Raw genomic sequence first — 13,737 nt, 5'->3', positions numbered from 1 at the left:
GAGCCCACCAAAATAAAAACTTTGCTCTCAAGAAGATGAGTATTGTGTATAATTCCATTCTCTCTCGATCTCAAGCCCTTCTAATTACATGCCTTCTTCACAATACATCAGACAGTGATAGACTCTATTTAAAATTTCTAAACAACCTTGATTTTTTTGTTTTTTGTTTTTTTAACAGTGTCTGGATCCGTAGGCCTGAGTGCCTGACTAGCAAGGGCAAGGCACCAGGTCTCTTCGAACACCATATCCCTGCATAGTCAACTGACATCTTAGAACACCATATCTTGCCCAAATTCCCCGTACTAGGGGTGGCAATCTTAACACGACTTAAATGCGAAACACAATTAGTGGATTTGAGGACTTAAATCCAACACACAATTAGTGGATTTGAAGAATAAAAGTGAACCTCGTAGCTCTTCTCTATTTTTTTTTATTTTTTAAAATCAATTATATATTTTTATAATCTTGATATATTTCTGACTCATAGTTATAAAAATGAAAAATGATTGTCAAAAAAAAAAAAATTGATTTCATAAATTTTTACAATTTTGTTCATAAAATTTACTTAATGTCGAACCTAAACATTGGAATGTATCCTAGCGTCAAGGCTACGGTACTTATTGTTGAACCTCAACGAAATTGTCCAACAACTTTTTTTTTTATATAAGTGAAAAATATTGACAATAGATACCATTGAGCTCGACTCTATAATACATTCCAACGTAAAGGTTCGACATTGGATAAATTTTATAAACAAAACATTAAAAATTTTGTGAAAAAATAAATGAAATTACAATCATTTTTTTCATTTAAGTAAGTATGGACAAGAAATGTATCAAGATTATAAGAATATATAAATATTTAAAAAAAAAATTAATGAAATAAAGGAGAAATTGATTGCCTTTGGTAAAAATCTTAGATAGATCGAGAATTGAACATGTGGGTACATAGATGTACAAGATTCACTATGATTCCTCATATCTTCATATCTAGAGCCTATTTGTAAAATATGGATCTTTCTCTTTCTCACTCTCTGTTATAAAATGTTGAGAGGGAGGAAATTATAACTTAAAAGATTATTTTTTCGAAGGGTTTACTAAAAAATTTAGCATATTCCAGGGTAATTTTCTTTCCCCCACCCCCCCCCCCTATAATTCCTTAATAAACCATTGAAAAATATTCTTCTAAATGGTAATTTCCTCTCAACCTTTATACCTAAAGAGAGAGAGAGAGAGAGAGAGTGCGCTCCATTCTCTCTACGCAAGATTATCACTCCCTCTATTTATTTAGTGAAATTTTCAAAATTTTGTTTATAAAATTTAATGTGTCAAACCTCGACATTGGCATATATATTATATTATAGTATCGAGACTCAACGTTTACAAGCGTTGAGATTCGACGTTGACATGTGCATATCTCGTGACCCATTCCTAGCATCACCAAAGCTAAATGCTGATTTACAATTGAAGGACGTCAAGCATGTTATACGATAGATACCCGAGAATAAACAAAATAAAATTTGACCGAGGCTTGGGTTGAACACAATGTCCTTAAGACAATTTTGTTCTCACAACTTGGTGTCCACGGATTAATGAACAATTGTCTCTCATGATATAACGATCACACATGTAGAGGAAACACTTCAATCTAAACGTTTAGCGAACCGAACGCTAAGCTTGTATTATCAAAAAGAATGTAGACGAGAAATCAGAATGCAAGTGCGTTAAAACAACAAAAAAGAAGAGAAAATTTTAAATTAAAAAAACTAAGGTCGAAATGACCTATTTATAAAATTTTAAGAGACAATGTGTCTCTTGGGAAAAGATGGTTCCAAGAAACATAATATCTCTTGGAAAAAGAAAAGTGTCTCTTAAGAGACAACCCAAAATCAAAAGAGGTGTCCTTATAGAATGAACATGCACCCATGAAAACCAAGAGGTGTGTCCTCGCTGAATTAAGGGGTGTGCCCCTTCAAAATCAAGAGGTGTATCATTTCTAAATTAAGAGGTGTGTCCCTTCAAATCAAGAGGTGTCCTCTGAAAGGAATTAAGGGGTTGTAAAGAGCCGATTTGTCATTCACCCAAAATGGATTTTTGACAACTAAATAAATGAGATTATTCTCCTCAATAAGAATAATAAGTTTTCAAGTGATCCCGTTTCTAATAAATTGTGGGACCCACTTAAATCGTAGCTCAAATAGATAGACCCTCCCGGTCACAAAAATCTGGAAAAAATGGCACATTTTTCCAACAAAACAATATATCACTCCAATCAATGGGACTGAAAGGTGCGACATCAAACTTTGATACAATGACAGAATAGCAAAGATTTTCTCATATTTCCGATAATAATAACTTTAGAAAAAGAACTTATATAGTCTCGCAAGTCTCTACCAACTTCAATTTCTCAGAAAATAACAAAAATTAAAAATTAGAAACTACTTATTCTTCAAGAGCAGAGGACCAACGTTGTCTCCAGTGGCTTTGTTGTGTTTCACATGGCTTCCATCGCACAGTGGGAAAGTCCCTGACCTCCAACACCTGTCCACACCGACACGTGTCACTCTCCTTAACAACATACAACAAAACTGAATTCAAGAAAGTCACCTGACCTGCAATAGGCAGTGAGAGGCTTAGAGAGTTCGGTGACCACCACAGAGTCCACCACTTTCTCTTCACCCTTCCTTATCTCTGGGTTTATCATAGTTTCTGCTCTAATAACTCTTCTTCTTCTAACGCTTATTCTGCTTCGCTGCTGCATCGTCGTACGATGATCCTCCATCGATGATGGGCTGTAGAAGAACCGAGCACCAACCATATTTACAATCGATGCCATTAATTCCAACAACTACAAATCTCTCTATCTCTCTCCAGTTGATAGAGGGAAGCCCTTTTGAATGAGTGGGTGTAGAACCTGTGGAGGACACGCTCTTTCCAAAAGCAAGAAGATTTTGTGAACAAAACTTCGACACGTCACAGTTTTTATTTTATTTTATTTAAAACTATCTTTAATGATTAAGTAGTTCTGATGGCAAGTTAGTTGACTTACAACAGTGATCAATGCTGTTAAACTAGCTGACCTCTTAATCGGATCCTGTGGTTATTAATATGGTAAGGTGGACCCACATAGCCACATGGAGATGGGTCTCAAGTACATATATTCACCTCTTGTGTACCAAATGAGACATTCTCTATTGCCAAACCAACTTTTACTAAGAGCACCCCAAATGTGATGTGAAGTACACCAACTCTTACTAAGGCCCTTTTTCCTTCGTCAGGAAATTGTTTTTGTTTATGAAATTCGAAGTTGGGTAAAAAATAAAAAAGAAGATAAATTAGCAATCAAGACACTTGTAAAAAGAAAGGGGAAAATGCTGAAGCGACATTAAAATGTACATCGATTCTAATATCACTGATGTATGAAACAATAGATACTTTTCATCGAGATTTGAGTGAAAAGCATTTATAGTTCTGTGCACACCAATGTCCCAAACAATGTCAATTTTACTGTTACTCCACCTTGACTCTAAAAAAAGTTAAAAGAGTCATGCTGGAGTACCATTGAAATGTACATCATTTCACACATTGTTAATGTCAAGGTGCCCACAAAACCATTTGAAACTTTTCACTCTTATCCCGAGAAAAAGCATCACTTAATAAATTATAATACAAGAATTTCCTTTTTAATATGTGAAAAATATAAAATTAATTTATTTTCTTAATCAATAATTACAGGAACCCTAATAAGATTTACATACAAAACACGAAGACATGACTCTGAAATCGTAAACCGATTTAATCTTATCATAATCTTTATAAAATATGACTCAGTGTATCACGTTGTATATAAGTTCTAAGGAACAAAGGAGATGAAAGGTGTTTCGCTCACTAGGAGTGGTTGCCTGTAAGGGATGCATAATCGACCTCTATAGTGAGTTTTTCTAGTTTGAGTGGCTAACCTTGTAAACAAGGTAGAGTGAGCTAGTGTCCACGTTTCTTCGCTTTCGTGAGACTGGTTAATTTGGCGAAGATTATTAGTTGCAAATACCAATGCCAAGCATACTTTGTCGACTTTTGAATAATATTGTTCGTCAAGCACCAACACCAACAAAGATAATACATTGAACCAAAGGCTTTTGAAAGAGAGGACCTGAAAGGATTTAAAGCAAAGAGATTCGAGCATTGGATCCAACATTGGGAGGAAGGGAATAAGGGAGAGAAGGTGCAAGTAAAAGGTTCCGGTTCATTGACATCTAGGGATCTAAATGGTCGCGGAATCTGCTTAATCCGATGTTAGTGCATCGCCAAGTATCCAAATCCAAATTTGTATAAGAGCAGGAGCTAATCTCTTTACTCAAATGGATCTCGATTGGGCCATGATCGATTAGAGTAGACCTAAACCTGTCGGATTTTAATCCAAAAAGGAAATTGGACTTCTAGGGTTCAAGTTGAACTTGAGCATGTAAAATTTAATGGTTCAAAATAAATATGGAGCTTGATCACCATGTATTCATAAGTTATTTTTGAAATGTTTAAAATATAATTTAATCACTATGGATTCAATGGTTCTTGGGTCAATGATGCTTTGGGCCATATAAACCCCATAAGCAATACTTTTTTTCTTCTTTTTTAATATGGGTAGAACTCAACCGAACTTTTGGACATTGAACGATGATAGGGACCCAAATCCCTCGTGCCCGTAATTTTATGAAATTATCTTTTTTTTTTTTTTTTGAAAGATAATCATGAAGTTGGATTCTAAGAGAGTCAAACCAAAGATGAGACATTGAACGATGATGGGGGCCCAAATCCTTCATGCCCGTTATGTATGAAATTATCTTTTTTTTTTTTTTGCTTTGAAAGATGATCATGAAGTTGGATTCTAAGAGAGTCAAATCAAAGATGTGATATTGAACGATGATGGGGACCCAAATCCTTCATGCCCGTTATGTATGAAATTATCTTCTTTTTTTTTTCTTTGAAAGATAATCATGAAGTTTGATTCTAAGAGAGTCAAACCAAAGATGTGACATTGAACGATGACGGGGACCCAAATCCTTCATGCCCGTTATGTATGAAATTATCTTTTTTTTTTCTTTGAAAGATAATCATGAAGTTTGATTCTAAGAGAGTCAAACCAAAGATGTGACATTGAACGATGATGGGGACCCAAATCCATCATGCCTGTTATGTATGAGATTATATATATATTTTTTTGGGAAGGTAATCGTGAAGTTGGATTCTAAGAGAATCGAACCAAAGAAATGGGAACACTTTTCGCACGTCTTACCAACTTGTTAAGTTCGCATCTTCAGATGAAATTATCTTGGAAAAATAACTAAATCACATTTTTATTTTCTCAAGTTATTGAACCAGTCATTTGTTTTTAATGACCATGAAAATGGCTATAAACCCAATTTCATAATTATCTTTTTTCTTTTAATGAAAATAATTATCTGATGTTATACGATAATTTGATGAATTTACCTTTATGCCCTTGAGTTGATTATAGGTTCATAAGAAGGATAAATAAGTAAATAGAAAATATGACTGTACAATCTTTTGTGTAAAAAAACTGAAAGAACCATTAACTTTTTCAAAATACTAAACCGTTTTTTGTAAAACACCCATTTATTTTCCTTTAATTACTATCTGTAGATGATGACAAATAAACATGATCTCTGATATTTGTAGATTAAAAGAGTAAATGAAAAGAAGTTTGAGTATATGAGAGTAAAACATATTATGGAGCAATAAAAAGAGTAATTTAATCTCTTACCAACCTAAACTCAAATTACTTTGAGACAATTTAGATCATACCCCAAGGTGTGGCTCATCAATAATTCCTAGATTCACCACGTCAGTAATTTTTCTTAAAAGGAATAATGTTTCAACAGGTAAAAGATCTGTGGTGACAGACCAGGTTACTCGCCCCTTCCACCGACAAAGGAAAGAGTCCTTATTGGCTTATATGTTGCGTTGGCTTTATTCAAAGGTGACCACTTGTTTTTTTTTGTGCTAACGTGGAGTTGTGCACATAATCATAGATATGTTCACTCACATCTCAAGGGAGTGCTGAACTCGATAATAAATTAAAAACTGGTGAACTTACTAATTAGTGTCGAGTTCACCCTTTTTTATTTTATTGCCGTTGAAGTCAATACTGTAATGCAACCAGATTTTTCATTTTTTCAACTATGACACTCAGTTAAGCTTCTCGAAATATCCAAAAATGTATCAATTATGGTTTCAAACAATAAAATAACGATGTAATTATTAAAAAAAAAATTAAATTTAATCTCTAACTTCGTTCTTCAATTTTCTTTTTAAGAGAATATCATTCTTCATTCGTCATTCATGATCAAAGATCATCGAAAATGATGACAATCGCTGTTGGAAATTCTTACTATGTGAAGAAGATGAGAAAAGACTAATTTCATCATTCGGCATGCCAAAATAGTGATGGTCTTTAGAGACCATTTAGATAGAAGAAATTTACTAAATGTCTTGTTTAGTTGACGTTGAAAATTTAGGGACTATTTAAAAAAAAAGTCACTCCGTAAGGTCCTTTAAATAATTTTCCCAAATAATAATTATCCCCAGTTCAAGTCCCTCGACAAAACCCACCTAAGTATGTAACATCATTGGGCCCACCAACAAATTTTGATCAAAACTGTCCACAACTTGCAACTTGCACTAATCACTATCACATCTCCACAAATCTCAGACAAACCTGTCAGGAGTGGATTTGAGGATCTGGACCAACTACGCTGTGGCACACAGATCGATGGTCCTGATGTAGGTGGGCCCCAAACAACAAAAATAAGATCAAGGTGTTGCTCTCCATCCAACCAATATGTCTGGATTCCGGAAAGAATTAATTAGGAAAAAAAAAAAACAACAAAATCCATTAAGAACCCTACATTATTTTACTGGGCCCCACTTTCCCACCAAATCAAAACATATCTCACAAAATTAAAATAGCACGCGAAGTACCCGATAATAACAATACTCAAAACAAACACAAGAGTACAATCCACTAAAACAATGGAAAAACATCCATCATTCCTGCTAAAATGCGCAGATATTCAAAAAAAAAAAACTCGAAATCAGATCATCTAACAATCTAACTACATGATCTCACAGTAACTGTGAAGAACAGATTAAACCAAAAAAAAAAAAAAATGTTCAAAAGAGCTGAAAAATAAACCACCAGATCGAACTCACATTCTCACAAAGCCCAAACAAGTAGAAATCCAAAGACTGTAATTAGGGTTTTGAACAATGCTGGTGTTCTGAGATCCACGGCTCCAGAAGAACCAGTTGTACTGTTCTCCGACGTAGCCTCCGGTGAACCCGCCGGAGCTTCTCCCGGAGACTCCATCGGTGGTGCAGGTGGTGATAACATGGACGGTGCCGGGGCTTTAGAAGTTTCCGGTGAAGGACTCGGAGAAAGTACCGGAGTCGGCGAAGGAGACGATACTGGAACTGGAGCAGGCGCCGGAGATGGAGACTTACCGAACAACTCACTTGGTAGGAGAAGACTATCGACGGTGAAAATGCAGAGAGGTGTAGTGTCGATTACCGTACTAGCAACCCTAGAAGAATCCACACCAGTGTGCAAAGTAACGGAATCACCAGCAGTCGTTACCGTTAAGTCATACTTACCAGCGCCGTTAGTCGCTAACGTATTAATCGGATCTTTACTAGTCTTCAGAGACCCGAACGGAGTGTAACTAGCTAACGCGTGATACTGAAGTATCGTAACGACTTCAGCGTTCGTTAGTTTACTTAGATCTGGAACACCAGGAGCCTTAAACGCCTCATCTGACGGCGCAAACACCGTTAAACCCTTATTAGCCGCAGATTGATAGATCTTTAACACACCAGAACTAACAATCAAAGAAACAAACGTTTTACATCCAGCTTTCTCAAGTAACGCCGTTATGTTAACATCAGAAGCTGATGGAGCTGGTGCAGTCAACATCCCAGGCGCGATGATCGGCGCGCTGACTTCCAAGATCGAGATGTTGTAAGGGATCTGTTTAACGCTCTTGGTGTAAGATGACTCGAGCTTAGATCCAGGAGCCGCCGAGCCGAAGCCGACTTTACCGCCTTTGAGATCAGTAATGTTGACAAAACCGAGGTTTCCAGGGGCATTTCCGGTAGTTTGGTAAAGAGTGGTGGTGAGAGTTGTGCCTTTAGAAATGTCGTGGAGTTTCTGTGTGTCGTAGTAGTCGAGAAGGACGAGAAGGCTTAGAGCTTTTTTGATGACTGAGAGGGGGTGCTTACCTGCTAACGTGGACATAGCGGCGTTGTTTAGGACGAGACATGTTAGGGTTTCACGACTGTTGACTTCGTCAGCGAGTTTTGTTTGGGTGAAGTAGTTGTTAATGAGGCTGTATTCTGGAAAGGCTGAGAGGATCGCTGTGATGTTGTGAGCTGTGGAGGGAGTGGAGAAGAGAGAGAATGATAGTGAGAGGAGGAAGAAGGGGAGGAGGTGTGATGCGCCCATGGCGTTCGTTAGCAGATTTGGTAGCTCAAGGCTACTGTGAGCTAGTGTGGAGTAAGGACAGTGAGGAGTGAGGAGTGGAAACTAGAGAGTGAGATGAGTGGGATTGAGAATAGATAGTTGAGTTTGGGTTTGTGGGGTTAAAAGATAACTATGGTTACAGATATGGGTTAAATTTAACTGTGGTTAACGTTGGATGGGCATAAGGTATATTGGCATGTGATTGTGCGTATCACAACAGGGAAAAGCAAAATATTTTGAAAGATTTTGTGTAAAACATGAGAATGGGCAGCTTTTTTTTTAAATGACTTGTGTGTCCATCACGATTTAAAAGTACGTAATTATTTAATTAAATAAATCTTATAATTCAAACAAAATTTCTATCATCACCAAAGTAACACGTTTTTTAAGTTTAGTGATGTAAATTTAAAGAGTAATGCTGGGGTGACACAGGTTGCCCATTGTGATTCTCACCGTTCTGATGTGGATACTAAGCCACGTCACCCACTTAATGAGTCAGCTGCCATGTCATTAAATGAAATTAAAAAAAAAAAAAAACCAGCATCTTTTCCTCTTCTCTTCTTGTTTTCTTATATGATATGTATGCAAAGGTTCTCTCCTCATAAACACTCTCTCTCTCTCTCTCTCTCTCTATATATATATATATATATTTCTTCTTCATTTTCTCGATCTCGTGATTTCGGATAGGAGTAGGGGTAAACACATAAAATACAATCTGTTTACAAACAAAAGTTCATTTTTATTGTTAATTTCAAAGACATATTTGGAAATTACCAAGGAAATCAAACATCAGTGATAATCTCTTAGATCATTAATCCAACATGTATTTGGGTGGGACGTTCAATGGATTTGTTAATTTAACTCAAAAAATTTTATGATAAATGGCGAGTAGAGAATGATAAATTTACAATTTCATAGATTTAGAATTTTGATTTATTTCAACAATTTGTAAGATGAATAACAAAGAGATATGATGTAATTTTGAAGATTTTGCAGTCATGTTTGATCCAAGTGTCTATTTCACCCCTATAACATATGTTCTTTTCTTTTTTTTGGATTTTTAAAATTTGTGTAGGTTCATTCGAACCCACTTATTCCTACCTCTGCCCTAAATTGTGAGATTGAGAAAATGAAAAAGAAATACATAGAAAATAAGAGAGAAAGAATTTATGAGGTGAGAATCGGTGCATACATATCTTAAAAGAAACGGGAAGAGAAAAAGATATAACAGGGAGAGAAGAGGAGAAGACATTGGTTTTCTTTATATTTTAATTTCACGTAATGATGTGGCAATTGACTCATTAAGTGGGTGACGTGACTCAGTATCCACGTGAAAACTGTGAGAATCACAATGTCTAACCTGTCTCACCCCAACATTATTCAAATTTAAAAACCCTAATATTCGAATAAAATAAAACGGTAATATATCCAATAGCATCGAGAGTTTGACCTAATTCCCTCTATCCAATTTTTGAAATAAAAGTGGACGTTGCAAAATAGCTTAAGGGGTAATTCCGTCCTTTTGTTTTGCATGTGAAATCGGAAGCAAATGCTGTTGGTGGGGCGACTTGGGGGTCACGCCATCAATGTAGTTGGACTCTAATGTCGGCTACGCGTGGGCAATCGCACGTGCAATTGGAACATTGGAAACCCTACCAAGGCAGTTAGATTTCGCTAATTATTTATTTGTGACCAAAGATTTAGCTAAGAAATTTCTGTGCTAAGTTGACGAATAAAATACTGCCACCTGTATTGAAAAATAAGTAAATCCAAACTCTTAATCACTTGGAAATTTCTTCTCCTCCAACCAATCAGGCTTGCTCCATTCCCGCGAGTAGTTAACAGCATAGTTTAAGGAGTCCTGATGCAGTAACATTCAAGTAACATCGTTTTACACATAGTTTAAGGAGTCATAGATGCTTCTCACTCATACTTTGATAAAAAGCATCTATGATTCTGTATACAGATCCACATCTATAATGTGTAAAACAATGTTAATTTCAATGTTATTTTAATTTTTTTTCTAATTTAAAAAACATGAAAAATGTTGAAATGACACAAAATATTTATTGTGATTCTCACAATTTTGATGTGGACATGCATGCATAATCGTAAATGATTTTTACTCGTAATTGCAAGAATCACAATAAATCCTACGTCACCACAGCACGACTCTTAAAACATGACTCAATTAATGAATCCATTGAACTCATTAATAGTACCATCTTAGTTAAAAATATATTAAATAAACTAACTTAATAAGATTTTAATTGTTGTGTTCACATGAATAATCACATTTAAAATTTTCAAATTTAAAATTAAAATTTTCAAATTTAAAATTAAAATTTAACGGAAATTTTTTTATATTTTTCTAAGTTCTACCTTCTTAAAATTCCATCCTCTACATGCATTGTACAATTTTTTATTTTATTTATATTGTAATGTGGTCAGGAAACTTTTCTTGTTAGGTTAGTAAGAAAAGTATTTTGCTATTAAATATTCAAAATTTACATGTTTTTATTGTTTCTCGAGAACCTATAAATATGATGATATAAATGTATAATCCGGTCGAGTTTAATCTAATGGAACATTTCTGAGTTATCCCGTATAAAGTTTTGATTTCCTCTTCGAGTTGACTCAAATGAGTTTTAAGACCAAGTTACCTTGAAATTCAATCGAGTTGATTCGACTCGTCGATTTAAAATTTTAAGCTAAGCAAACGTTTAAGAAATTCGCTTTAGTCCTTGATCAACTGTTGCCGTTGGATTAAAACTCTGCCTTGGGCCTTGGATCAACTTTTGCATTTAAGCTTCAAATCGGACTGTCCAGTCTCTAATTCTTTAATGCAGACCAACGGTATGTGCTTGGCCACGTGTCCTCTTACAGAATTTGTCTCCACCGACAGTTCAGAATTATTTTTGGGTACTTTCGATAAGCCGAGGGTCTGGGGGTCAATATTTGAGAGGCCCTTGTGTTGTGTTTTCAAATTTATGACATATCCGTTGACAGTAGTCTTCTACAAAAGATCAACAGAAAATGACTTAAATTGCCTTCATCTTCAACCTTTTGGAGAGAAATTCTAAAAAAATCCAAATAATATAAAATTTTGTTCCTTGTTTTCAACTTCAAGATTTTATCTCCTTCAACACTAAAACTAGTAGAAAAAGAATAAAAAGATCTTAAAAATTTGAAGTCATGGGATATTTTAGTAAAAGAAAAAAAAAATTAAGAATTTTTATAACAGGTTGAAGAGTAGATTGAAAAGTCATTTTCCCTAGAAGTTGAAGAGTTTGATGATAATGGATTTCAAGAAGGAGAATCGTTTTTTTTTTTTTTCTGACTAAAGGTTGAACATAAGGGTATGTAAGTTATTTTTATGAGTCTCTCGTGGAAGAGTTTGGTCAAGGGATGACTCAATTATTACTAAAACTTGGATGGGATCTCTAAAGTAACTTGTACTTCTGAACCATCACAAGAAGACATTTTATACAACCTGGGAAGAGTGAGACCACATAAAAAGTGATGGGGTACCGTAAATGTTTGTTGTCTGGTAATTCTATTTATCTTCCCCTTTTTTATCTACTGACAAGGAGCCCCACACCAAGTATAACTATGAGTCTGACTAGCCTTACTAACATAGTGAGGAAAAAACAAGGTCTTACTTACCTCACCCACCATCAAAATACCTCGAGATTTGTAAAATAAATTATCTTAATTCATAACAAATCTTGATGTCTTTACCCTAATGTTTTATTGTTTATGAAACCAAGAACAAAAACAACCTACCTTTGGATTGGGACACCACACTATATGAAATATAGAGTATAGTTTAATAGAATGACATGAAATGATTGATTGGCTCAAATAGGTCAAGCTTACATTTGTAGGGTACTCATATGCTTAGAATGCACATAAGAAAATTTATAAATAAAACAAACTCTTAATGATAAGGTGTGAGATTTAAGGGGAATGGATCCTCTATAGCCCATTTTTCTTGTAATTGCAAGTGTGCCACATCATCGAAACGATTACATCCAATTGTTTAAATTTAGGAATTCAAGGACCGTCCATTTTCAAATATTTTATCTGAGCAAAAAAATAGTTATATGTATATAGGGTTCCAATCAACAATCAACGTTAGAGAGCCAACACATTTGTTCTATATGAGTTAGAAGTTTTGGAATGAGTTGATTTTTTGTAAGGATGATCTCCTAATTGTAGATATCATAATTATAACAAAATTAGCCTAATCCGAAACTTTTAAGCTATATAGAAAAATTTTGTAGCTCCCTAGTGTTGGTTGTCGAACACTATATATATATAATGTTAACGTCAAAGACCTCATGGGGATATTAGTATTATCCAACATTTTTGTTTTCAATAATACCTCTCATCGTTTTATCTTTTAGTGAAAAAGACAATGGCATGTTGGTCTTTTATACAATAAATACATTTATTATATTGATATTGATTGTTGAAAAGTTTATTACAAAAAATATATCTTATTTAAAATACTTAAATACTCGTGGTATTTATTATATAAACAAGCATGTATAGTGTAAAAGATCAATACACCCTTGTCTTTGCATTAAAAGATAAAATGAGGAAGGGTATGTATAGGAGAATGCTAACGTCTAATATTTTATGAAACATTATCATTGTCCAATATTTTTTTTTTTCAATACTACCCCTCTTCGTTTTGTCTTGTAGTGAAAAGACAAGGGTGTATTGATCTTTTACACCATAAATATTTGTTTACATAATAAATACTACAAACGTTTTAGTATTTTAAATTAAATAAATTTTTTTTTTAGTAAATACTTTGACAATTAATGCATTTATTAATAATATAATAAATGTATTTATTGTGTAAAAGATAAACATGCCCTTATCTTTTTCATTAAAAGATAAAATTATGAAATATATTATTAAAGAAAAAAAAATGTTGAACAATTCTAACATCCCCACGAGATTTTGAACGTTAGCATTCCCTTATATATATACCCCGTGAGTACAAGAGGATTGAGTTGTTATTTTTATCGATGTGATGTGTTTGTAGATTGTAGAATAATAGCTATAGGAAAAATGGGCTACAGAGGATCCATTGCTAGATTTAAGCTATTTTGAATTTGAATATTCTGTTTAGTTCTCATATATTTTACTTGCGCTCTATCCAAAAACGGCATTAGTTGATTCAATATGAGC

General features: G+C 34.4%; 2 protein-coding genes across 2 annotated transcripts; both read right to left on the bottom strand.

Moving 5' to 3' along the window:
• Positions 1-2,316: 2,316 nt before the first annotated feature.
• Positions 2,317-2,904, bottom strand: NEET (2 iron, 2 sulfur cluster binding protein). Its single transcript, XM_086456333.1, has 2 exons — positions 2,612-2,904; positions 2,317-2,540 (listed from the first exon to the last, which is right to left on the bottom strand). Exons 1-2 carry the CDS (start codon positions 2,833-2,835, stop codon positions 2,438-2,440), a joined length of 327 nt encoding a protein of 108 aa, XP_086312459.1. The 5' UTR covers positions 2,836-2,904; the 3' UTR covers positions 2,317-2,437.
• A 3,817-nt stretch (positions 2,905-6,721) lies between these two features.
• LOC147393554 (fasciclin-like arabinogalactan protein 10) lies at positions 6,722-8,612 on the bottom strand. Its single transcript, XM_086456890.1, has 2 exons — positions 7,227-8,612; positions 6,722-6,859 (listed from the first exon to the last, which is right to left on the bottom strand). Exon 1 carries the CDS (start codon positions 8,512-8,514, stop codon positions 7,231-7,233), a length of 1,284 nt encoding a protein of 427 aa, XP_086313016.1. The 5' UTR covers positions 8,515-8,612; the 3' UTR covers positions 6,722-6,859; positions 7,227-7,230.
• Positions 8,613-13,737: the final 5,125 nt, after the last annotated feature.

The sequence above is a fragment of the Akebia trifoliata genome, chromosome 10 (assembly GCF_017979445.1).
Source record: "Akebia trifoliata isolate Shusen 1 chromosome 10, ASM1797944v1, whole genome shotgun sequence".
In the NCBI taxonomy this organism is placed as follows: domain Eukaryota; kingdom Viridiplantae; phylum Streptophyta; class Magnoliopsida; order Ranunculales; family Lardizabalaceae; genus Akebia; species Akebia trifoliata.
This window is presented reverse-complemented; position numbering and strand designations above follow the sequence as displayed.

Excerpts from the sequence above, each read along its gene's own strand:
- NEET (XM_086456333.1), bottom strand. The coding sequence starts at position 2,835 with ATGGCATCGATTGTAAATATGGTTGGTGCTCGGTTCTTCTACAGCCCA. Across the intron at positions 2,541-2,611 it reads CCTCTCACTGCCTATTGCAG|GTGTTGGAGGTCAGGGACTT; the intron begins GTCAGGTGACTT and ends CGGTGTGGACAG.
- LOC147393554 (XM_086456890.1), bottom strand. The coding sequence starts at position 8,514 with ATGGGCGCATCACACCTCCTCCCCTTCTTCCTCCTCTCACTATCATTC.